This window comes from Schistocerca americana, chromosome 10 (genome assembly GCF_021461395.2).
Source record: "Schistocerca americana isolate TAMUIC-IGC-003095 chromosome 10, iqSchAmer2.1, whole genome shotgun sequence".
In the NCBI taxonomy this organism is placed as follows: domain Eukaryota; kingdom Metazoa; phylum Arthropoda; class Insecta; order Orthoptera; family Acrididae; genus Schistocerca; species Schistocerca americana.
Window position 1 is genome coordinate 90,628,585 of NC_060128.1, and position 23,350 is coordinate 90,651,934.

Here is a 23,350-nt window from a genome sequence, read left to right on the forward strand (position 1 = left end):
GTCCGCTGTGCCGTGCGTGTGATCATTGCTTGTACAGCCCTCTCGCAGTGTCCGGAGCAAGTATGGTGGGTCTGACACACCGGTGTCAATGTATTCTTTTTTCCATTTCCAGGAGTGTATACGCGACTGCACAGGAAATGGAGGTAATGACAATGGCACGTAAAGTACCCTCCGCCACGCACCGTTGGGTGGCTTGCGGAGTGTAAATGTAGATGTAGATGTAGGTACCACTCTACTGGTCGATGTCAGTTTCAACATCTTGCTGCATCAATAACCTCCCCATCCACCGCGTATTGCATTCTGCAAAGTGCATGCCTCATTAGGCCAAACAGATGGAAATCAGAAGGTCCGAGATCAGGGCTGTAGGGTGGGTGAGAAAGAACAGTCTTACGAAATTTTGTGTGCTCCTCTCCGGTGTGCAGACCTGTGCGAGGTCTTACGCTGTCATGGTGAAGAAGTTCGTTTGCGTTTCTGTGGCGACGAACTCGCTGATGTCGTGTCTCCAATTTTCCTAGGGTAGCACTATACATTTCAGAGTTCGTCAGTGTACCGTGAGAGAGGACATCAAACAGAACAACGCCTTCAGAGTTGCCATGCCTTACCAACTGAGAGGCCGGCCGGTGTGGCCGAGCGGTTCTAGAAGCTACAGTCTGGAACCGCGCGACCGCTACGGTCGCAGGTTCGAATCCTTCCTCGGGCATGGATGTGTCTGATGTCCTTAGGTTAGTTAGGTTTAAGTAGTTCTGTGTCCTAGGGGATTGATGACCTCAGATGTTAAGTCCCATAGTGCTCAGAGCCATTTGAGCCAATTGGACCAATTGAGGGTGCCGCTTTGATCGTTTTCTTCAGAGGAGAGTTGGTGTGGCGCCATTCATGGATTGTCATTTCGTTTCCGGTTCGAAGTGATGAGCCCATGTCCCATGGGTTGTCGCGATTTTCCACAAAAAGTTGCCATGACCAGATTCTTTACGTGCAAGCAGTTCCACACAGTTGGCCCTTTGCTGCTCTATATGCTCTTCTGTTGATTGGCAGGGAATCCAGCAGGCACACACCTTTTAGTACACCAGTTGATGAACAAATGTGACAACTCTACCAACAGAGACGTCTAGTTGAGCAGCGGTGTGTTTGATTGTGATCCGTTGAATATTTTGAATGAGTGTTCAAATGGTTCAAATGGCTCTGAGCACTATGGGACTCAACTGCTGAGGTCATTAGTCCCCTAGAACTTAGAACTAGTTAAACCTAACTAACCTAAGGACATCACAAACATCCATGCCCGAGGCAGGATTCGAACCTGCGACCGTAGCGGTCTTGCGGTTCCAGACTGCAGCGCCTTTAACCGCACGGCCACTTCGGCCGGCTTGAATGAGTGTGTCCGCCGTTCGAACATTGGAGGAGTCACAGCTGTGTGCGACTGGCTGGCACGTGGGAGATCGGACAGACTTGCGCGACCTTGTTGTGATGATGACAGAAACCTCGCCCAACGACTCACCGTGCTTTTGTTTCAATCAGGTATCCGTAGACATCCTGTAATATATTCCCGCAAAAAGAAACTCAGTGACAGTGCTTGGAACGCACTTCTGTAACAGACGATATTTTGGACGCTACATATAAAGCGCTCCGTCGTCGGGCCACAAGTGGCCCATTGGGACCGTCCGACCGCCGTGTCATCCTCAGTTGAGGAAGCAGATATATCTATCATACAGATTGGAAAATTGCGCAGGTCGCACCAAAGAAAGGTAGTAGGAGTAATCCATCGAACTACAGACCTATATCATTGACGTCGGTTTGCAGTTGGGTTTTGGAACATGTACTGTATTCAAACATTATGAATCACCTCGAGAGGAACGATATATTGATACGTAATCAGCATGGTTTCAGAAAACATCGTTCTTGTGCAACGCAGCTAGCTCTTTATTCGCACGAAGTAATGGCCGCTATCGACAGGGGATCTCAAGTTGATTCCGTATTTCTAGATTTCCGGAAAGCTTTTGACACCATTCCTCACAAGCGACTTCTAATCAAGCTGCGGGCCTATGGGGTATCGTCTCAGTTGTGCGACTAGATACGTGATTTCCTGTCAGGAAGGTCGCAGTTCGTAGTAATAGTCGGAAAATCATCGAGTAAAACTGAAGTGATATCAGGTGTTCCCCAGGGAAGCGTCCTGGGACCTCTGCTGTTCCTAATCTATATAAATGACCTGGGTGACAATCTGAGCAGTTCTCTTAGGTTGTTCGCAGATGATGCTGTACTTTACCGTCTAGTAAGGTCATCGGAAGACTAGTATCAGTTGCAAAGCGATTTAGAAAAGATTGCTGTACGGTGTGGCAGGTGGCTGTTGACGCTAAAAAACGAAAAGTGTGAGGTTATCCACATGAGTTCCAAAAGAAATCCGTTGGAATTCGATTACTCCATAAATAGTACAATTCTCGAGGCTGTCAATTCAACTAAGTACCTGGGTATAAATATTACAAACAACTTCAGTTGGAAAGACCACATAGATAATATTGTGGGGAAGGCGAGCCAAAGGTTGCGTTTCATTGGCAGGACACTTGGAAGATGCAACAAGTCCACTAAAGAGACAGCTTACACTACACTCGTTCGTCCTCTGTTAGTATATTGCTGCGCGGTGTGGGATCCTTACCAGGTGGGATTGACGGAGGACATCGAAAGGGTGCAAAAAAGGGCAGCTCGTTTCGTATTATCACGTAATAGGGGAGAGAGTGTGGCAGATATACGCGAGTTGGGATGGAAGTCATTAAAGCAAAGACGTTTTTCGTCGCGGAGAGATTTGTTTACGAAATTTCAGTCACTTTCTTCCGGAGATGGAGGAGGAGATTAGTGTTTAACGTCCCGTCAACAACGAGGTCATTAGAGCCGGAGCACAAGCAAAGGGTTAGGGAAGGATGGGGAAGGAAATCGGCCGTGCCCTTTCAAAGGAACCATCCCGGCATTTGCCTGAAACGATTTAGGGAAATCACGGAAAACCTAAATCAGGATGACCGGAGACGGGATTGAACCGTCGTCCTCCCGAATGCGAGTCCAGTGTGTTCTCTTCCGAATGCGAAAATATTTTGTTGAGCCCAACCTACATAGGTAGGAATGATCATCAAAATAAAATAAGAGAAATCAGAGCTCGAACAGAAAGGTTTAAGTGTTCGTTTCTCCCACGCGCTGTTCGGGAGTGGAATGGTAGAGAGATAGTATGATTGTGGTTCGATGAACCCTCTGCCAAGCACTTAAATATGAATTGCAGAGTAGTCATGTAGATGCAGATGTAGATGTAGATGCGTGTGGTCAGCAGACCGCTCTCCCGGTCGTTATGATGGTTTTCTTTGACCGGAGCCGCTGCTATTCGATCGAGAGGATGCTAACACATAGCGCCGCCGTATATTGGAACTTCATGAAACTATGGGAGTTGAAACTGGAATATTCTACGATTTTCCACAACAAAATCCGAATTTTTTCAATCGAAACTGGCGGAGACCAAAAATGTGTCGCATTACTTATTGAAAACCCCTTGTATTTCTGTTATTGCTTCTTCGACACAAAGGAACAGTGGGGGACAAATATTGCGCTGCTACCTTGTTCGTAGTTTCTTATTGTTCCCTCTTGGCTCTTGTGGATGTTGTTCACTGCCATATTACCCCGAAATTTCAAGTAATTTGCACTGTTCTGCGTCGCTGAATGCTTTGTCTACAAATTCTATGAAAGTTTGGCTCTGAGCACTATGGTACTCAACTGCTAAGGTCATTAGTCCCCTAGAACTTAGAACTAGTTAAACCTAACTAACCTATGGACATTACAAACATCCATGCCCGAGGCAGGATTCGAACCTGCGACCGTAGCGGTCTTGCGGTTCCAGACTGCAGCGCCTTTAACCGCACGGCCACTTCGGCCGGCCAAATTCTATGAAAGTGTCTTCATTCATACTGACTCTTGCTTCTAGTTAAGAGCACAACGTCAAAACTGCCTCTCTGATGCCTCTACTTTTCCTAAAGCCACACGAATTGTCACCTAGCACAACCTCAGTATTTTTTCCATTTTGCTGTATATTACCTTGGTCATAAGTCCGGATGCTACTCGGGTAGCAGAGTACTTGTGGCGTGCACATAGGGTTTTTTTTGGGCTAGGCAGTAATGCGAGGTGTCCTGACGAACACTCACCAGTCGCTGAAAACCCAAGGAAATTCTGGTCTTACGTAAAATCGGTAAGCGGGTCGAAGGCTTCCATCCAGTCACTCACTGATCAGTCTGGCCAGGCAACGGAAGACAGCAAAACGAAAGCTGAAATTTTAAATTTAGCATTTGAGAAATCTTTCACGTGGGAGGATCGTACAAACATACCGCCGTTTGAGTCTCGTACAGATTCCCGTATGGAGGACATAGTGATAGACATCCCTGGGGTTGTGAAGCAGCTGAATGGGTTGAAAATAAATAAATCGCCAGGTCCTGATGGGATTCCAATTCGGTTTTACAGAGCGTACTCTACTGCATTGGCTCTTTACTTAGCTTCCATTTATCGCGAATCTCTTCCCCAACGTAAAGTCCCGAGCGACTGGAAAAAAGCGCAGGTCACGCCTGTATATAAGAAGGGTAGAAGGACGGAGCCTCAAAATTACAGACCAATATCCTTAACATCGGTTTGTTGCAGGATTCTCGAACATATTCTCAATTCGAAAATAATGAATTTCCTTGAGACAGAGAAGTTGCTGTCCATGCATCAGCACGGCTTTAGAAAGCATCGCTCCTGCGAAACGCAACTCGCTCTTTTTTCACATGATATCTTGCGAACCGTGGATGAAGGGTATCAGACGGATGCCATATTCTTTGACTTCCGGAAAGCGTTTGACTCGGTGCCCCACTGCAGACTCCTAGCATATGGGATTGGTTCCCAAATATGTGAGTGGCTCGAAGACTTCTTAAGTAATAGAACCCAGTACGTTGTCCTCGATGGTGAGTGTTCATCGGAGGTGAGGGTATCATCTAGAGTGCCCCAGGGAAGTGTGGTAGGTCCGCTGTTGTTTTCTATCTACATAAATGATCTTTTGGATAGGGTGGATAGCAATGTGCGGCTGTTTGCTGATGATGCTGTGGTGTACGGGAAGGTGTCGTCGTTGAATGACTGTAGGAGGATAGAAGATGACTTGGATAGGATTTGTGATTGGTGTAAAGAATGGCAGCTAACTCTAAATATACGTAAATGTAAATTAATGCAGATGAATAGGAAAAAGAATCCCGTAATGTTTGAATACTCCATTAGTAGTGTAGCGCTTGACACGCTCACATCGATTAAATATTTGGGCGTAACATAGCAGAGCGATATGAAGTGGGACAAGCATGTAATGGGAGTTGTGGGGAAAGCGGATAGTCGTCTTCGGTTCATTGGTAGAATTTTGGGAAGATGTGGTTCATCTGTAAAGGAGACCGCTTATAAAATACTAATACGACCTATTCTTGAGTACTGCTCGAGCGTTTGGGATCCCTATCATGTCGGATTGAGGGAGGACATAGAAGCAATTCAGAGGCGGGCTGCTATATTTGTTACTGGTAGGTTTGATCATCACGCGAGTGTTACGGAAATGCTTCAGCAACTCGGGTGGGAGTCTCTGGAGGAAAGGAGGCGTTATTTTCGTGAATCGCTACTGAGGAAATTTAGAGAACCAGCATTTGAGGCTGACTGCGGTACAATTTTACTGCCGCCAACTTATATTTCCCGGAAAGACCACAAAGATAAGAGAGATTAGGGCTCGTCAGAGGCATATAGGCAGTCATTTTTCCTTCGTTCTGTTTGGGAGTGGAACAGGGAGAGAAGATGCTAGTTGTGGTACGAGGTACCCTCCGCCACGCACCGTATGGTTGACTGCGGAGTACGTATGTTGATGTAGATTCTGTGAATGCGAATTGAAAGTCCTGTTGCTAACAAAACGTTCCCTTACATTAAAATTAGACTTCAATGACCATGTGTTCCTTATCGAGACATATTTCTTTTGTTGTTCTCTACCTCTTGTATTAATATGGACGAATATTTCCGAACACCATAATTACTCATATACAGTGTACGTATTGTTTCAATCCCAAGACTGTACAACTATGAACCTGCTTATTGTATCAGACTCTCCCTAACACTTCACTTTTCAGAAGTCTCTTCTTGCTACTGCTAGTCTATATTTTATATCCTCTCTACTTCAGTCACTACCAGTCATTTTCCTGCCTAAATCGCAAAACTCATCTACTACTTTTTAATGCTTGAATCATTAACAGGTATACATGTTGTTGTTTGCAGGTGACAATCACAAAGGAGGAGTACGTCCCAGTCCCTCATCCCTACCCAGTGAAGGTGCCAGTGGAGAAGGAGGTGCCATACCCTGTGGAGAAGGTGGTGCCGTACCCGGTGAAGGTCCCTGTGGAACGGCCAGTTCCGTACGAGGTCCCGGTACCGAAGCCAGTGCCATATGAAGTCAAGAAGTACATCCCGTACCACGTCAAAGTGCCTGTGGACAAACCGTACCCCGTGCCCTACCCTGTCGAGAAGAAAGTACCTTACAAGGTGGAAGTCAAGGTGCCGGTCCCACATCCCTACCACGTCCACGTACCGAAACCGTACCCTGTCGTCGTAGAGAAGAAGGTTCTGCAGCCGTATCCGGTCCACGTGAAGGTGCCCGTATCCAAACCCTACCCGGTCCACGTCAAGGTCCCGGTGCACATCCCTGTCGAGAGGCCGGTACCGTACGAGGTCAAAGTCCCGGTGGAAAAGCCCGTACCGGTGCACGTGATCAAACCTTACCCAGTTCCGGTCGAGAAGAAGGTCCCGTACCCGGTGGAGAAAGAAGTTCCGTACCCGGTGAAGATACCCTACGATCGTCCTGTACCGTATCACGTAGAGAAACCCTACCCAGTTCCCATAGTGAAGAAAGTACCTTACCCGGTGATCAAGCCGGTGCCGTACCACGTAGAGAAGGAGATACCGTACCCGGTGAAGATACCTGTCGATCGCCCCGTGCCATACCCTGTAGAGAAACCTTTCCCAGTTCCTGTGGAGAAGGAGGTGCCCTTCCCTGTAGAGAAACCTGTCCCATACCCTGTTAAGGTACCTGTAGAGCACCCTGTCCCATACCCTGTTGTTAAGCACGTGCCATACCCAGTAAAAGTATCAGATGAAAAGCACCACGACTTCCACCATGGTGGCGACTTCCATCATGGTGGCTTCGATCGCCGAAGGTAATTTTTGTTATAATCTTTTTTAAGTAAAATATTGTACAGACAAATAAAAAAATACATTTTTTACCTTATTTCGTTGTTTTTATCCACCACTCTCCTTACATGGTATTAACGTCCCTACAGTGGATCCAGAACTCGTCGGAATTGCAATAGCCGAAAATCATTGTCAGGTAACGTGTGTTTGTCTATGGTAAGCAAATGATGACACCGAATTTCACGAAACCGTCTCTCATAAGGAAACGTCTGCTAGATACCCCAATTTACGAAATTTAGAGTTCCAAAATGACAAAAAAAAATGGTTCAAATGGCTCTGAGCACTATGGGACTCAACTGCTGAGGTCATAAGTCCCCCAGAACTTAGAACTACTTAAACCTAACTAACCTAAGGACAACACACACATCCATGCCCGAGGCAGGATTCGAACCTGCGGCCGTAGCGGTCGCGCGGTTACAGACTGTAGCGCCAGAACCGCTCGGCCACCAGCGGCCAGCTCCAAAATGACACCCCTCCTTTCTCCACTGATTATCGATATGACATTTTTAACACTAAAAGCAATTTGTGCACACACACACACACACACACACACACACACACACGTTTAACATAATTAAAAATTATTTAGTAATGCTGATCTAGTCGCAACAGAGACTTTTTTAAACCTCATTAATGAACAAGAGTAGCGGATTGTTTGTAGTGCTGATAACAAGCACTAAATATAATGCTTTCCTCGTCACAGTTCTCATGTACTTTGAAAGTTGCTTACCAGTAAAACGTTTAAAACAGAATACTAGCACTATCAGGCAACCTGGGTGGCTGACTAACGGGATAAGGATATCGCGTAGAATAAAGTGGGATTTATATCAAAACGGAAGTTACTATAAAGTGCTTAAAAATGTCATTCGGAAGATAAAGATCATGTGCTGTGCAAATAAAATAGCTAATTCTCAGGATAAAATTAAAACAATAATCTCAGTCGTAAGGATGTGTTTGATCAGTAACACAAGGTTGAGGATACAAAGTCAATACGTGGTAAACTGTTTTTATTACTGATAAGTCAGACATATGCACAGTATATAACAATACTTTCTGAATGTGCCAGGTGAACAATAGAAACTTAGTTTCTGCAAGGAATCATAGGAAATGGCTTTCCTTCATGTGACTGATATGGGGGCAACTTAGTTAATAATTAAACTGCTGAAGACTAAGAAGACTCACTGAAATGATGGTCTATGTAGCAGGAAGTAAAGCACCATTCCGCATATGTTAACTCAGTGCTTAGCCAGATTTGTAATTTTTATTCTAGGAATGGTCACTTTCCTGACTAGTCAAAGTACATGAAACTGCTTTACAAAACAGAAAAAAGGGATAATGTACACAGTTATATCCCTATCCATCAGTGTTTGCAAAAGTTACTGAGAAGTTTGTATACATGAGGGCAATTAATAATTTCAGTTCACATAATTTGCTGTCAGACGTAAAGCTTGGATTCAAAAGAGATTTAACAAGTGAAAACATTATGTTCACTTTTCTTGGCGAGACTCTGGATGGATCGAACAAAGTTGTGAACACTAGGCATGTTCTTTCATTTCACTAAGGCGTTTGGTTGTATTGATCACAAAATACTACTGCAGAAGGCTGACCATTACGAAATAAGAGAAGTAACTCAGAAATCATGCTTAAGACCATACAGAAAAAGGTCACTCTCCACATTAATGCCAAAGGCTATGAGATGGTGCTGACTGGTGAACGATAAATGTGGGGTGCCTCAGGGGTCAGTGCTGGGACTACTACTGTTTGTTATACATGTAAATGATATCCCTTCTAATGAGATAGATGATTCTAAAATATTTCTGTTTGCTGATAGCACTAGCTGCGTAGTGAAGGGTGTTGAGTGCAGCATAGGGCTTGTATCAAATAGTGCAGTTCAAGACATTTTATAGCTTATGGGAAAAACTGATTCTAATTCACAGTTAAGACCCAGTTTTTACAGTTTGTAACACACAGTTGAACGACAACTGACATTTCTGTTACACAGGATGGGTATATGATCAGGGAGCTTGAAAAAGTTCAAATTTATAAGTCTCTGGAGAGATAGTAAACTGTCATGGAAATTCCATGTTCAGGATCTCGTTCGAAAACTGAATGCTGCTGTATTTACTGGTAAAACAGTATCCGCAACAAGTGAGAGGCCAACACGAAAATTAGTCAGCTTTCCTTATTTTCATTCGCTTATGACATGCAGCATAATACCCTGGGGTTACTCTTCTCATTTACAAAGGGTATTTTGGAGGGAAATGGGGAGTTAGAGGAATAAGTTCAGAAACCTCTGGTCGATTCTTGTTCAGAAATCTGATAACTGTGATGCTGGCGTATCAATACATATTTTCTTTAAGGTTATTTGGTGTTAACAATATTAGCAGCTTTTACTCAGTTAACACCAAGCAGAAATGCAATCTGCATTTCAAACATAGAGCATTGACACTTGTGTGTAGTATTCTACTGCATACATTTTTGGTAAGCTGCCAAAAGAAATAAAAAAATTTAGCAGTAATCTTCGCACATTCAAGTCTAAACTGAAGAATTTCCTTCTGTCGGAGTTTCTGGAAAAAATTTAAGTTAACTGCTGTGTTAAATTGTTGATTATATTAATATATACTCAGCTGCTTGATGCCTAAATAGAATTTGTGTGAGCTGTATTTTATCTCTTGTTAACTTTTCCGATAATATTTCATCTATTGACTCGTTCCATCACCACACAGACTGGCTCATCAATTTGACTCTAGGAAACTAGAGGTGTAAAATAAAATAGAAGTGACTTAAGATTTGTCGACATGCACCATATATTGTTGACATTTACTAATAATAAAAACAATAATTATTCATCTTTTGCTCATTTTGCACACTTGTAAAGACAAGTCAGTGGCAGGGGAGACTGTTTTACTGTGCAACACTTCTTTCAGAGTTTTGTCTCTGGCCAGCCCGGAAATACAAGCTTAATATATTTCTTTACTCCAATTTTAAATGATGGCACTCACTTGTGTGTCGCAGACTTTTTCAGAAATTACAGAAATTACTGAAGAAAAGTAAGGTTTTTTGAACGTTAAAAAAATGTTACAAAAAACAAGATGGCTATTTATCTAGCAACAAACATTGTATTTAAATCTAAATGTGTTACAGGCAAGAAAATTTTATCAGTACTGTATATGACAGTCTGTGTGTTACATTATTACTCGACTATACACCAATAAGAGGCAAGTGAAATCAAATTAAGTAGAACTATTATCAAAAATTCACAAGATAAATACGTTTTGAAATAGAAGCCACTGAAAAATAAATCACGTTTCCGTTTCCAAGACAGGTAAAATTGTTAATACATGAAAGAAACTCAGTTCATTTGCAAATGTCACGTATTACATTGTGGAAGACATGCTTCCCTGCAAAGTTACAAGATGGTGCACAACTGATGGAGACATGACTTAAAAATCCACAACCTCGTGTCTTACAACATAAACAGTAGCAAACACAATCTTAGGTCTCACAGTAAGAAAAATAATATAAAAAGGCCCAAAACAGCCTCTATGTGATTCTAAAATCGGTCACTGCACTGAAATAGCGGTTCCTAGCTACACTACCTTGCAGGTACAACGTGCCTCCCACACAGACACCCACCCACACACACACACACACGCACACACACACACACACACACACACACACACACACACACACACGCACTATCCTGCACATACAACACGCCTCTCTCCCACCCCAAACACACACACGCACATTTTACTATATATAGGTTTGTGTGTGTGTGTGTGTGTGTGTGTGTGTGTGTGTTACATACACTTATACCACGCATTGAGCGTGCCGAGTTTCTGACGTCATAGCGTGGAATAGCACGTTCGGGAGTCTTTCCGAAAGTCCAGAGCAATATCTAACACGTCAGATATTCTGAGCGTACGTCTGAGCGTTGACCAATGAGATGACATAACGCCACCTACGTCACAAGCACGCCGTCTCACTTCAGTACAGAGTTGTGAGGCGCCATATTGGTATTCATTTCAAGCCTATATGTATACAGGTAGTGAAGGGAGATGAAAATTTAATAGTCATGGGTGACTGGAATTCGACAGTAGGAAAAGGAAGAGAAGGACACGTAGTAGCGGAATATGGATTGGGGCTAAGAAATGAAAGAGGAAGCCGCCTGGTAGAATTTTGCACAGAGCATAACGTAATCATAGCTAACACTTGGTTCAAGAATCATGAAAGAAGGTTGTATACAAGGAAGAACCCTGGAGATACTAAAACGTTTCAGATAGATTATATAATGGTAAGACAGAGATTTAGGAACCAGATTTTAAATTGTAAGACATTTCCAGGGGCAGATGTGGACTCTGACCACATTCTATTGGTTATGAACTGTTGATTAAAACTGAAGAAACTGCAAAAAGGTGGGAATTTGAGGAGATGGGACCTGGATAAACTGAAAGAACCAGAGGTTGTACAGAGTTTCAGGGAGAGCATATGGGAACAATTGACAGGAATGGGGGAATGAAATACAGTAGAAGAAGAATGGGTAGCTTTGAGGAATGAAATAGTGAAGGCAGCAGAGGATCAAGTAGATAAAAAGACGAGGGCTAGTAGAAATCCTTGGGTAACAGACGAGATACTGAATTTCATTGATGAAAGGAGAAAATACAAAAAATTGGCAAGTCAAGCAGGCAAAAAGGAATACAAACGTCTCAAAAATGAGATCGACAGGAAGTGCAAATTGGCTAAGCAGGGATGGCTAGAGGACAAATGTAAGGATGTAGAGGCTTATCTCACGAGGGGTAGGATAGATACTGCCTACAGGAAAATTTAAGAGACCTTTGGAGAAAAGAGAACCACTTGCATGAATATCAATAGCTCAGATGGTAACCCAGTTCTAAGCAAAGAAGGGAAAGCAGAAAGGTGGAAGGAGTATGTAGAGGGTCTATACAGGGGCGATGTTCTTGAGGACAATATTATGGAAATGGAAGAGGAGGTAGATGGAGATGAAATGGGAGATATGATACTGCGTGAAGAGTTTGACAGAGCACTGAAAGACCTAAGTCGAAACTAGGCCCCAGGAGCAAACAACATTCCATTAGAACTACCGACAGCCTTGGGAGAGCCAGTCCTGACAAAACTCTACCATCTGGTGAGCAAGATGTATGAGACAGGCGAAATTCCCTCAGACTTCAAGAAGAATATAATAATTCCAATCCCAAAGAAAGCAGGTGTTGACAGATGTGAAAATTACAGAACTATCAGTTTAATAAGTCACAGCTGCAAAATACTAACGCGAATTCTTTACAGACGAATGGAAAAACTGGTAGAAGCCGGCCTCGGGTAAGATCAGTTTGGATTCCGTAGAAATGTTGGAACACGTGAGGCAATACTGACCCTACGACTTATCTTAGAAGAAAGATTAAGGAAAGGCAAACCTACGTTTCTAGGATTTGTAGACTTAGAGAAAGCTTTTGACAGTGTTGACTGGAATACTCTCTTTCAAATTCTGAAGGTGGCAGGGAAAAAATACAGGGAGCGAAAGGCTATTTACAATTTGTACAGAAAGCAGATGGCAGTAATAAGAGTCGAGGGGCATGAAAGGGAAGCAGTGGTTGGGAAGGGAGTGAGACAGGGTTGTAGCCTCTTCCCGAGGCTATTCAATCAGTATATTGAGCAAGCAGTAAAGGAAACGAAAAAAAAGTTCGGAGTAGGAAATAAAATCCAGGGAGAAGAAATAAAAACTTTGTGGTTCGCCGATGACATTGTAATTCTGTCAGAGACAGCAAAGGACTTGGGAGAGCAGTTGAACGGAATGGACAGTGTCTTGAAAGGTGGATAGAAGATGAACATCAACAAAGGCAAAACGAGGATAATGGAATGTAGTCGAATTAAATCGGGCGATGATGAAGGAATTAGATTAGTAAATGAGACACTTACAGTAGCAGATGTGTATTGCTATTTGGAGAACAAAATAACTGATGATGCTCGAAGTAGAGAGGATATAAAATGTAGACTGGCAATGGCAAGGAAAGCGTTTCTGAAGAAGAGAAATTTGTTAACATCGAGTATAGATTTTAGTGTCAGTAAGTCGTTTCTGAACGTATTTGTATGGAGTGTAGCCATGTATGGAAGTGAAAGATGGACGAAAAATAGTTTAGACAAGAAGAGAATAGAAGCTTTCGAAATGTGGTGCTAGAGAATAATGGTGAAGATTAGATGGTAGATCACATAACTAATGAGGAGGTATTGAATGGGATTTGGGAGAAGAGGAGTTTGTGGTACAATTTGGCTAGAAGAAGGGATCGGTTGGTAGGACATGTTCTGAGACATGAAGAGATCACCAATTTAGTACTGGAGGGCAGCATGGATGGTAAAAGTCGTAGAGGGAGACCAAGAGATGAATACACTAAGCAGATTCAGAAGGATGTAGGCTGCAGTAGGTACTGGGAGATGAAGAGGCTTGCACAGGATGGAGTAGCGTGGAGAGCTGCATCAAACCAGTCTCTGGACTGAAGACCACAACAACATGTATATTTTCCGTTTCTGAGCACCAGAAAATTGAGAATCACTGGAAAACCCGTTGTTAGTTGTGTGATTAGTTCCAATACAATAATGAGAAACATCATATTCGTGGCAAAAGAATTGTTGTAACTTGCGTATTGTGAGAGTAGGCTATTTGAAGGCAGCAACACACTGAAGATCCACCCAAAACGCATTGTTCTTGGTACAATTTGTTATAACTGTATTGCAATTAGTAACATAACTACGATTAAGGTTTTCAGCAACGGGTATGATACTATGATTAGAAGCAAGGTATATATTGTTGGTTCAGCGTAACGCGTAGCATCGCTGACTTATATTGAGTAGTTTGGTGGTCTGGTTGTTCGAGTCTCCACACTTCCAAATACTTTTTCCTAACATTCGCATTTTATTAGGTTCTGATATTTTATTATTAGTTTAATATAAGTATATACTATAATATTTGATGTTATGTAAATATAAGTTAACGTTTTTTTTTTTTCTTTTTTTTTTTTTTTAAAAAAAAAAGGGGTGACTTTGTACGATTGACTTAATCTACAGCCGGCCGAAGTGGCCGTGCGGTTAAAGGCGCTGCAGTCTGGAACCGCAAGACCGCTACGGTCGCAGGTTCGAATCCTGCTTCGGGCATGGATGTTTATGATGTCCTTAGGTTAGTTAGGTTTAACTAGTTCTAAGTTCTAGGGGACTAATGACCTCAGCAGTTGAGTCCCATAGTGCTCAGAGCCATTTGAACCACTTTGAACTTAATCTACAGGACAGCTTGCGCTACTTGTATAAAGGTATTTTGTTCCCTTTTTCTTTTACGCTTCCTAATTCACATGTTGCAAAGATTCTGCTGCTGGGCAGGAACAATTAAGGCTGAGCTTGGGGTTTTACTAAAATGTAGGAATGACGAAATAATGTTTATCTTATGCGGACAAGTATTCCAAATTTGTACCGCACTATTTGTAATGGCACTTTTATAAGCCTGTGTCCTTAATGACTGGACACAGTATTTTCCTTTTCGTGGACGATGGAGGAAATGTGCGTTTTAATGGCGGTAACGTGGGAATTTTACGCGCGCCCGTTTTGTAAACAGTTTGATTTACGAACTAGAACCATTCCTCAACTGGAGTGCGTTGTGATCGCGTACACCACGTTGGGGCCCACGAACCGTGTGCACAAGTCGCATAGTTCCTGAGCGTTCAGCAGCACGTTGAACTTGGCACGCTCAACGTTAACGTTCGACAGCACGGTCCGTGTAGCGACGGCTTTACTGTGGGGCAACAATCGGTGCGGGGGTAAAGGCCACCTACCTGCCGAAGTGGTGGGGCTAGGGGTGAAAAAGAAGCGTAGCCCGCTACGCGTGAATTCTCACACTGTATTCATCCAGTATTTGAGAATGAGAGAGCACTTAGCGAACTTTACACACAATTTCAAATATTTGTAGAACTTTTTCTGGCCGGCTACTCACAGGAAATGATGAAAGGAAAAACGTTTATCATTTATTACACTGCTGGCCATTAAAATTGCTACACTACGAAGATGACGTGCTACAGACACAACCATCTGTACGAACAATTAGACGACGTTTGCAGCAGCACGGACTATCAGCTCGGAGACCGTGGCTGCGGTTACCCTTGACGCTGCATCACAGGCAGGAGCGCCAGTCATGGTGTACTCGACGACGAACCTCGGTGCACGAATGGCAAAACGTCATTCTTTTCGGATGAATCCAATTCTGTTTACAGCATCACGATGGTAGCATCCGTGTTTGGCGACATCGCTGTGAACGCACATTGGAAGCGTGTATTCGTCATCGCCATACTGGCGTATCACACGGCGTCATGGTATGGGGTGCCATTGGCTACACGTCTCGGTCACCTCTTGTTCGCATTGACGGAACTTTGAACAGTGGACGTTACATTTCAGATGTGTTACGACCCGTTGCTCTACCCTTCATTCGATCCCTGCGGAACCCTACATTTCAGCAGGATAATGCACGACCGCATGTTGCTGGTCCTGTACGGACCTTTCTGGATACAGAAAATGTTCGACTGCTGCCCTGGCCGCCACATTCTCCAGATCTCTCACGAATTGAAAACGTCTGGTCAATGGTGGCCGAGCAACTGGCTCGTCACAATACGCCAGTCACTACTCTTGATGAACTGTGGTGTGTTGAAGCTGCATGGGCAGCTGTACCTGTACACGCCATCCAAGCTCTGTTTGACTCAATGCCCAGGCGTAACACGGCCGTTATTACGGCCAGAGGTGGTTGTTCTGGGTACTGATTTCTCAGGATCTATGCACCCAAATTGCGTGAAAATGTAATCGCATGTCAGTTGTAGTATAATATATTTGTCCAATGAATACCCATTTATCATCTGCATTTCTTCTGGGTGTATCAATTTTAATTGGCAGTAGTGTAATACAGTTCACGGGAACGGGAAACGGTCGGTCTCGTTCCCGAACGGCACGTCGGCCGGTCCCGTTCCCGCCTGCCTCGGTCTCGGTCTCGCTCGGCCGGACTCGTCCTTCTTCGGGTGGCCACTCGTCGAAGTTCCACTGCCGACTGCTCATAGTTAGTTCAGTATCGAGTTGTTCGTTTCGTTCGCTCCACACGTCCATTCTAGATCTCTTTCAAACCATTTTTGAACTGTGTACTTCTGGTTCTTTTCGCATTCTATTCAGCGCACACGACCGGTAATTAAAATGTATTTTATAATTGCGTAAATTACGTGGTATGTAATACATACATCTTTTCAGGTAACACAACGGCGTATCAGCTTACTCAACTATTTCGATAAAGAAGAAATACTTGTAAAAAGGCAAGATATTTTTGTTACTACACATGCAAAGGACGTCGGCACGGCACACATGAGTGGCCATTTTCCGTCTTTTTTTGATCCAAGGTAAAAGGACACGATCACTGTTATGGAAGGTTCAAATGGCTCTGAGCAGTATGCGACTTAGCTTCTGAGGTCATCAGTCCCCTAGAACTTAGAACTAATTAAACCTAATAACCTAAGGACATCACAAACATCCATGCCCGAGGCAGGATTCGAACCTGCGACCAGGCTGTAGCGCCTAGAACCGCACGGCCACTCCGGCCGGCCTGTTATGGAAGGCATACCGACTTACAACCGAATAGAGCCCGCGCTTCGTAATCGAGTGTCTGGCTTCACATTTTGCAAGGAGAATATGATAACTCCCACAATATTATTTCAGTGGTACAGGGTGGCGCACGAAAAATCTTTCCCGAGTACTAGACTGCTCATTGTCGCTTACCAATCATCATGTATTGTTTCGAAGTAATTGTTTGCATTAGCTTATTTGTTAGTATTTCACTGCCTAATTATTACATGTTTATCTATTCTGCTCGTAGCGGTCAACAAGTGGTGCGTAATTCGCGAGCAGTCTGTACGCGGGGCCGGATTTTCGTGCGCCACCTTACATCATATCACTGCGATCAGCCACATAACTCTACAGTTGGCTAAACGAGAGGTTTTGCACAATCTCGAAAATTACAAGTGTGTGAGAATTCTGTTATGAATAAAAACTCTGTACTCCAGGGCGGAAGCAAGCGCCCCGTCTAGGCGCCTTCCATCTTCAGTTAGCTATGCTACTACACTACTCGCCATTAAAATTGCTACACCAAGAAGAAATGCACATGATAAACTGGTATTCATTGGAGAAATATATTCTACTAGAGCTGACATGTGAGTACATTTTCACGCAATTTGGGTGCATAGATCCTGGGAAATCAGTACCTAGAACAACCACCTCTGGCCGTAATAACGGCCTTGATACGCCTGGGCATTGAGTCAAACAGAGCTTTATGGCGTGTACAGGTACAGCTGCCCATGCAGCTTCAACACGATACCACAGTTCATCAAGAGCAGTGACTGGCGTATTCTGACGAGCCAGTTTCTCGGGCACCATTGACCACACGTTTTCAATTGGTGAGCGATCTGGAGAATGTGCTGGCCAGGGCAGCAGTCGAACCTTTTTTGTATCCAGAAAGGCCCGTGCAGGACCTCCAACATGCGGTCGTGCATTATCCTGCTGAAATGTAGGGTTCCGCAGGGATCGAATGAAGGGTATAGCCACGGGTCGTAACACATCTGAAATGTAACGTCCATTGTTCAAAGTTGTGTCAATGCGACCAAGAGGTGACCGAGACGTGTAACCAATGGCACCCCATACCATCACGCCGGGTGATACGCCAGTAGGGCGATGACGAATACATGCTTCCAGTGTGCGTTCACCGCGATGTCGCCAAACACGGATGCGACGATCATGATGCTGTAAACAGAAACTGGATTCATCCAAAAAAAATTACGTTTTGACATTCGTGCACCCAGGTTAGCCGTCGAGTACACCATCGTAGGGGGCGCTGAAGACCGTGCTGTCGTGCGCCCAAAAAACCCCTCTACTACTACTACTACCATCGCAGGCGCTGCTGTCTGTGATGCAGCGTCAAGGGTAACCGCAGCCACGGTCTCCGAGCTGATAGTCCATGCTGCTGGAAACGTCGTCGAACTGTTCGTGCAGATGGTTGTTCTCTTGCAAACGTCCTCATTTGTTGACTCAGACATAGAGACGTGGTTGCACGATCCGTTACAGCCATGCGGATAAGATGCCTGTCATCTCGACTGCTAGTGATACGAGGCAGTTGGGATCCAGCACGGCGTTCCGTATTACCCTCCTGAACCCACCGGTTCCATATGCTGCTAACAGTCATTGGATCTCGACCATCGCGAGCAGCAATGTCGCGATACGATAAACCGCAATCGCGATAGGCTACAATCCGACCTTTATCAAAGTCGGAAACGTGATGGTACGCATTTCTCCTCCTTACACGAGGCATCACAACAACGTTTCACCAGGCAACGTCGGTCAACTGCTGTTTGTGTATGAGAAATCGGTTGGAAAATTTTCTCACGTCAGCACATTGTAGGTGTCGCCACCGGCGCCAACCTTGTGTGAATGATCTGAAAAGCTAATCATTTGCATATCACTGCATCTGTTGGCTAAATTTCGCGTCTGTTGAACGTCATCTTCGTGGTGTAGCAATTTTAATAGCCAGTAGTGTAATTTTCAGTTTTTGATAAGAACCATCTACCAAGCACAATGAATGGTGAACGAGTAAAAATGAACGGTTCCCAAAGAAGTGTGATCACCAGTGAAGTAGTTGCCAGGGATGAACGCCTTTGCCCATCTGTTAGTAGAGGTGCACTTCGCGGCGCCTGGCGCGCATATTTCGCGACACGCACTGAGCAGAACGGAAACGACCTCGCTCTGGCGCAGCGTACCGTTTAAAAAGGTATCGGCTGCACACTGTAAATATACTGCCTCTTTTAGAGCTCTGTATGTAATTATAAATTTATTATTAGATATTCCGTTCATGAACAAGCTAGCAGCCTGCTTATCCAGCTTAGAGCAAGAACTGAAAGGAAAACGATGCGCGTTCGTGCATGGCAATAACCACTTTGCTAACAATGGTAACTGAATGTGAGTGGCACAGTGAAAGGTGTCCGATGGGTCCGTCGCACGGTTTCGTCACATATCGGATTTGTCCGGAACACGTCATGTCGATTGCCCCGTTTATTCATTTCTGCAAACGCCAGCGATCTAGCAGCTGCAGTGTAAAAATTGCGTAGTGAAGTTAAAGGTTGCAGTTTCCGTTCGTACAGCCGAGCTCCGAGTACGCCATCATTTCCCGTCATACGTCTCCACCCACGACAAAGACCAGCCTTGTCACTTGGATTTTGGTTCATTTTCAGCAACTACTTTTGAAGAAATAGCACACTACGTGCGATAAAAAACAATTGGGGTCCTGTTTCTTCATATTAGAAATCTTATTATTCCATTCACACTGCTCTCTCTCTCTCTCTCTCTCTCTCTCTCTCTCTCTCTCTCTCTCTCTCTCTTCCTCGCCCCTCCCTCCCTGGCACCCCCCCCCCAAACCGCCCCCTCTCCTTCCCGCCACTTTCCCAGTGCATTCGGAGTTGTTCTTCGCGTGTGCAAAGAGAAAGATTGGACGTGATGAAAGCTACAATTTCAGAAAAACAACTTCATACATTTTCCGAAAAGTGTTAAAAAATGTAAAATAAAAATGTCGGCAACCGGCAGTGCCGTTTTGATATCGATATATCGGAGAATAAAATTTCCTCTACATATATCGATATTATGGAAAATATATCGATATATCGGTATATTATCAATAGTCGTAGTAAGCACCAGTGACTTCCTACTGGAGTAAGGGTGAAACGTGTTTAGAGACAAGGGAGGAGGAAGAGAGGGGTATAGATAGGGAGAAAGAAGAGGTGTATGGAAAAGGAAGAGGACATGAACAGAGGGAGAGGAAATAGGAGGTGATGGACAGAGAGAGGTGCGGAAGGGGAGGAGGTGGACAGAGAAAATAGAGAGAGGGAAGAGGAATAGATGGACAGAGAGGGGGGGAGGGGGAGTAGGACAAGATGGACAAAGATAGGGGAACCATTTGCCGGTTTCGCCAGTTTTAAAAACGGCAATTGGTATAAAACACTTTCTTGGGGAAATTTCACGTCTTTCCGTCGATGTCTTCCCGCCAGTTACTACGAGCTATGACCATTCTGACAGGAATACATTAAATGTAATTTGCGCGTGCGGACAACCATCATCTGCATAAAGGAATGACGACGTTGTGCCGGATCAGGACTCGAATCTTAATTTCGCGCTTATTGCGACCGGTGGCCTTGCGATTTGAGAAGCATCTTCCAAGTAGAATGTACAAGTACAGATTATAGACACATCTACATCTACATACATACTCTGAAATCCACCATACGGTGCGTGGCGGAGTGTACCTCGTACCACAACTAGCGTCTTCTGTCCCTGTTCCACTCCCAAACAGAACGAGGGAAAAATGACTGCCTGTATGCCTCTGCACGAGCCCAAACCTCTCTTATCTTGTCTTTGTGGTCTTTCCGCGAAATATAAGTTGGCGGCCGTAAAATTGTACTGCAGTCAGCCTCAAATGCTGGTTCACTAAATTTCCTCAGTAACGATTCACGAAAAGAACGCCTCCTTTCCGCCAGAGACTCCCACCGGAGTTCCTGAAGCATTTCCGCAACACTCGCGTGATGATCAAACCTACCAGTGACAAACCTAGCAGCCCGCCTCTGAATTGCTTCTATGTCCTCCCTCAATCCGACCTGATAGGGATCCCAAACGCTCGAGCAGTACTGAAGAATAGGTCGTATTAGTGTTTTATAAGCGGTCTCCTTTACGGATGAACCACATCTTCCTAAAATTCTACCAATGAACTGAAGACGACTATCCGCCTTCACCACAACCGCCATTACATGCTTGTCCCACTTCATATCGCTCTGCACTGTTACACCCAAATATTTGATCGACGTGACTGTGTCAAGCGCTTCACTACTAATGGAGTATTCAAACATTACGGGATTCTTTCTCCTATTGAAGACATATGGAAGTTCGGGTCTGGTTGCGCTCAAGTAGCCACATGGTAAAGCGACCGCTCGTGATAAGCGGGAAATCCCACTTCGTCCCGGTCCAGCACAAATTTTCATTGTCGTCATTCCATTATACAGCTGATGGTTGTCCATATTCGCGTGAGCCGTGCGTGGCTCGTGTTCCCACTATCATGTACTTTACACCCTGTTTTTAACGTACTTCCACCTTACTACGTTAATTTAAATTACTGGTGTCACTGAGTTGCTGCTTTGCCTGACCGTGAGTAGCGTTAGCAGCGCGTATCGATATATCCCCTCTCATAGTATCTTTGCTCGACTGCTATTACTTCCCAATCGTGTCTGTCGGGAGCCGTCCATAATGCCAATTCCCACACCTTCTACCCCTCTGCCGGTGTGCCCCAGGGCTCTGTCCTCTCCCCTCTCCTCTACCTCCTGTACACGGCAGATATGCCCCAACCCCCCCTCCAGTACACCTCTTGCAATATGCTGATGACACCGCATTCCTTGCCCTGGCTCCTACTCTACAACGGCCCCAACGCCTCTTGCAGAATCACCTTGACCTTTTTGCCGGATGATGTAATCAGTGGCTCCTGAAAGTCAATCCTTCCAAGACCAAGGCAATCATCGTAGGTCGTACCACTCGCTCCTTCCGGCTGCTGGATTTCTCCCTTACCACCTGCAGCTGTCCTGTGCACCTCCCCCCACCCTCACCTACCTTGCCCTCACCATTGACCGTCACCTCACCTGGATCCCTCATCTCCACTCCATCCAATCCACAGCCCACAACTGCCTCCGTCTCCTCAAACTCCTCTCTGACCAGACATGGGGGTTGCACCCCTCTACCATCCTCCACACCTACAAATCCTTAATCCGTCCCATCCTCTGTTATGCCAGTCCTGCCTGGATATCTGCCCCCCCTCCCAATTTCATAAGTCCCTCCAGATCCTTGAGCGTCATTCACTCTGCCTCGCCTTCCGTATACGCCTCCCGTCCCCCACGCGGATATGATCTCATTTCTTTCCCCCATCTGTTCCTCTTCCTCGAACATACCCGCATCCTCTACACCTCCCACCGCCTTGAACCCCCTCACCCCCTGGTTGCTCCTCTCCTCTCCCATACCCGCCCCCTGCCACATCTTCACTGTTGTGTCCCCCCTACCCTCCATCTCTACACCCTACATCTCCTTTCCCAAGGTGGCTTCCATCCCCTCCTGGATGATGCCCTCTCTCCCTCCATTTATCCCTCCTATCAACTCTGATCCCCACTCCTCCTCCTTTCCTCTGTCCTTTCCCTGGGCTCCCTCTTCCCCCCTTCTGTCCTGTTTTCTCCCCACTAAACCTCTCCCTACCTCCCTTCTCCCCCCCCCCCCCGAGTCCTTTTGTATTCCCCTCCTCTGCCTACTCCACTCCCTGTCGCGTCTGCCCAGCGCCCCCCACCCCTCTTGTGGGTCCTCGTCCTCCATCAGCTCCTTTCCTGGCTCCCCCCCCTTCGCTTTTACTCTCCTTCCCCCCTTTTTTATTTTCCCATCATCTGTCCAGTTTCCCCCCACCTGCTCTCGGCTGTGGTACGTCACATTTGCCAACTTTTTAGTGCAGTGTTCCAGTGACTGTTCAGTGTTGTTCGCCTTTCTCGTGTTGCGAACAGAAACCATGCTGTCGCTAGGTGTGAATTTTATGTCTTTTGCGAACAGAAATCAGACTGTCGCCCTGTTTTTTAATTGTCTGTCTATTGTTTTACCTGTCTGCTTCGTACTATTTTATTAGCATCATCATCCCTCTGCTCTTTGTTTTATCTGCTTCGTACTATTTTATTAGCATCATCATCCCTCTGCTCTTTGTTTTAAGTTCCACGATTTTTTTTCACCATGTTACTCTTTAAGTCTCCGATTTTATTGCCTGTTTTTATTATTTATTCTCTTCATCTTTTTAACAAAGTCTGTAGGCTGAAGAGCGGCATACTAAGCTGCTGCCAGCCCGCCCCCTTCGGTGGGAATTGAAATTCAATAAAGGAAAAAAAAATCTGTCGGGAGCGAGTTCGGCGTCGCGAGTGCGGATTGCAAGTACGCGGCGGCAGGTCGGGTCTTCCAGTGA

At 44.9% G+C, this 23,350-nt stretch overlaps 1 protein-coding gene across 1 annotated transcript; it reads left to right on the plus strand.

Moving 5' to 3' along the window:
- Positions 1-3,962: 3,962 nt before the first annotated feature.
- Positions 3,963-7,224, plus strand: LOC124552262 (repetitive proline-rich cell wall protein 2-like; the record flags this gene model as incomplete). The annotated part of the gene is made up of 2 exons (XM_047126542.1): positions 3,963-3,971; positions 6,286-7,224. Coding segments are annotated over 2 exons (948 nt in total), but the record flags the coding sequence as incomplete, so codon positions are not given.
- Positions 7,225-23,350: the final 16,126 nt, after the last annotated feature.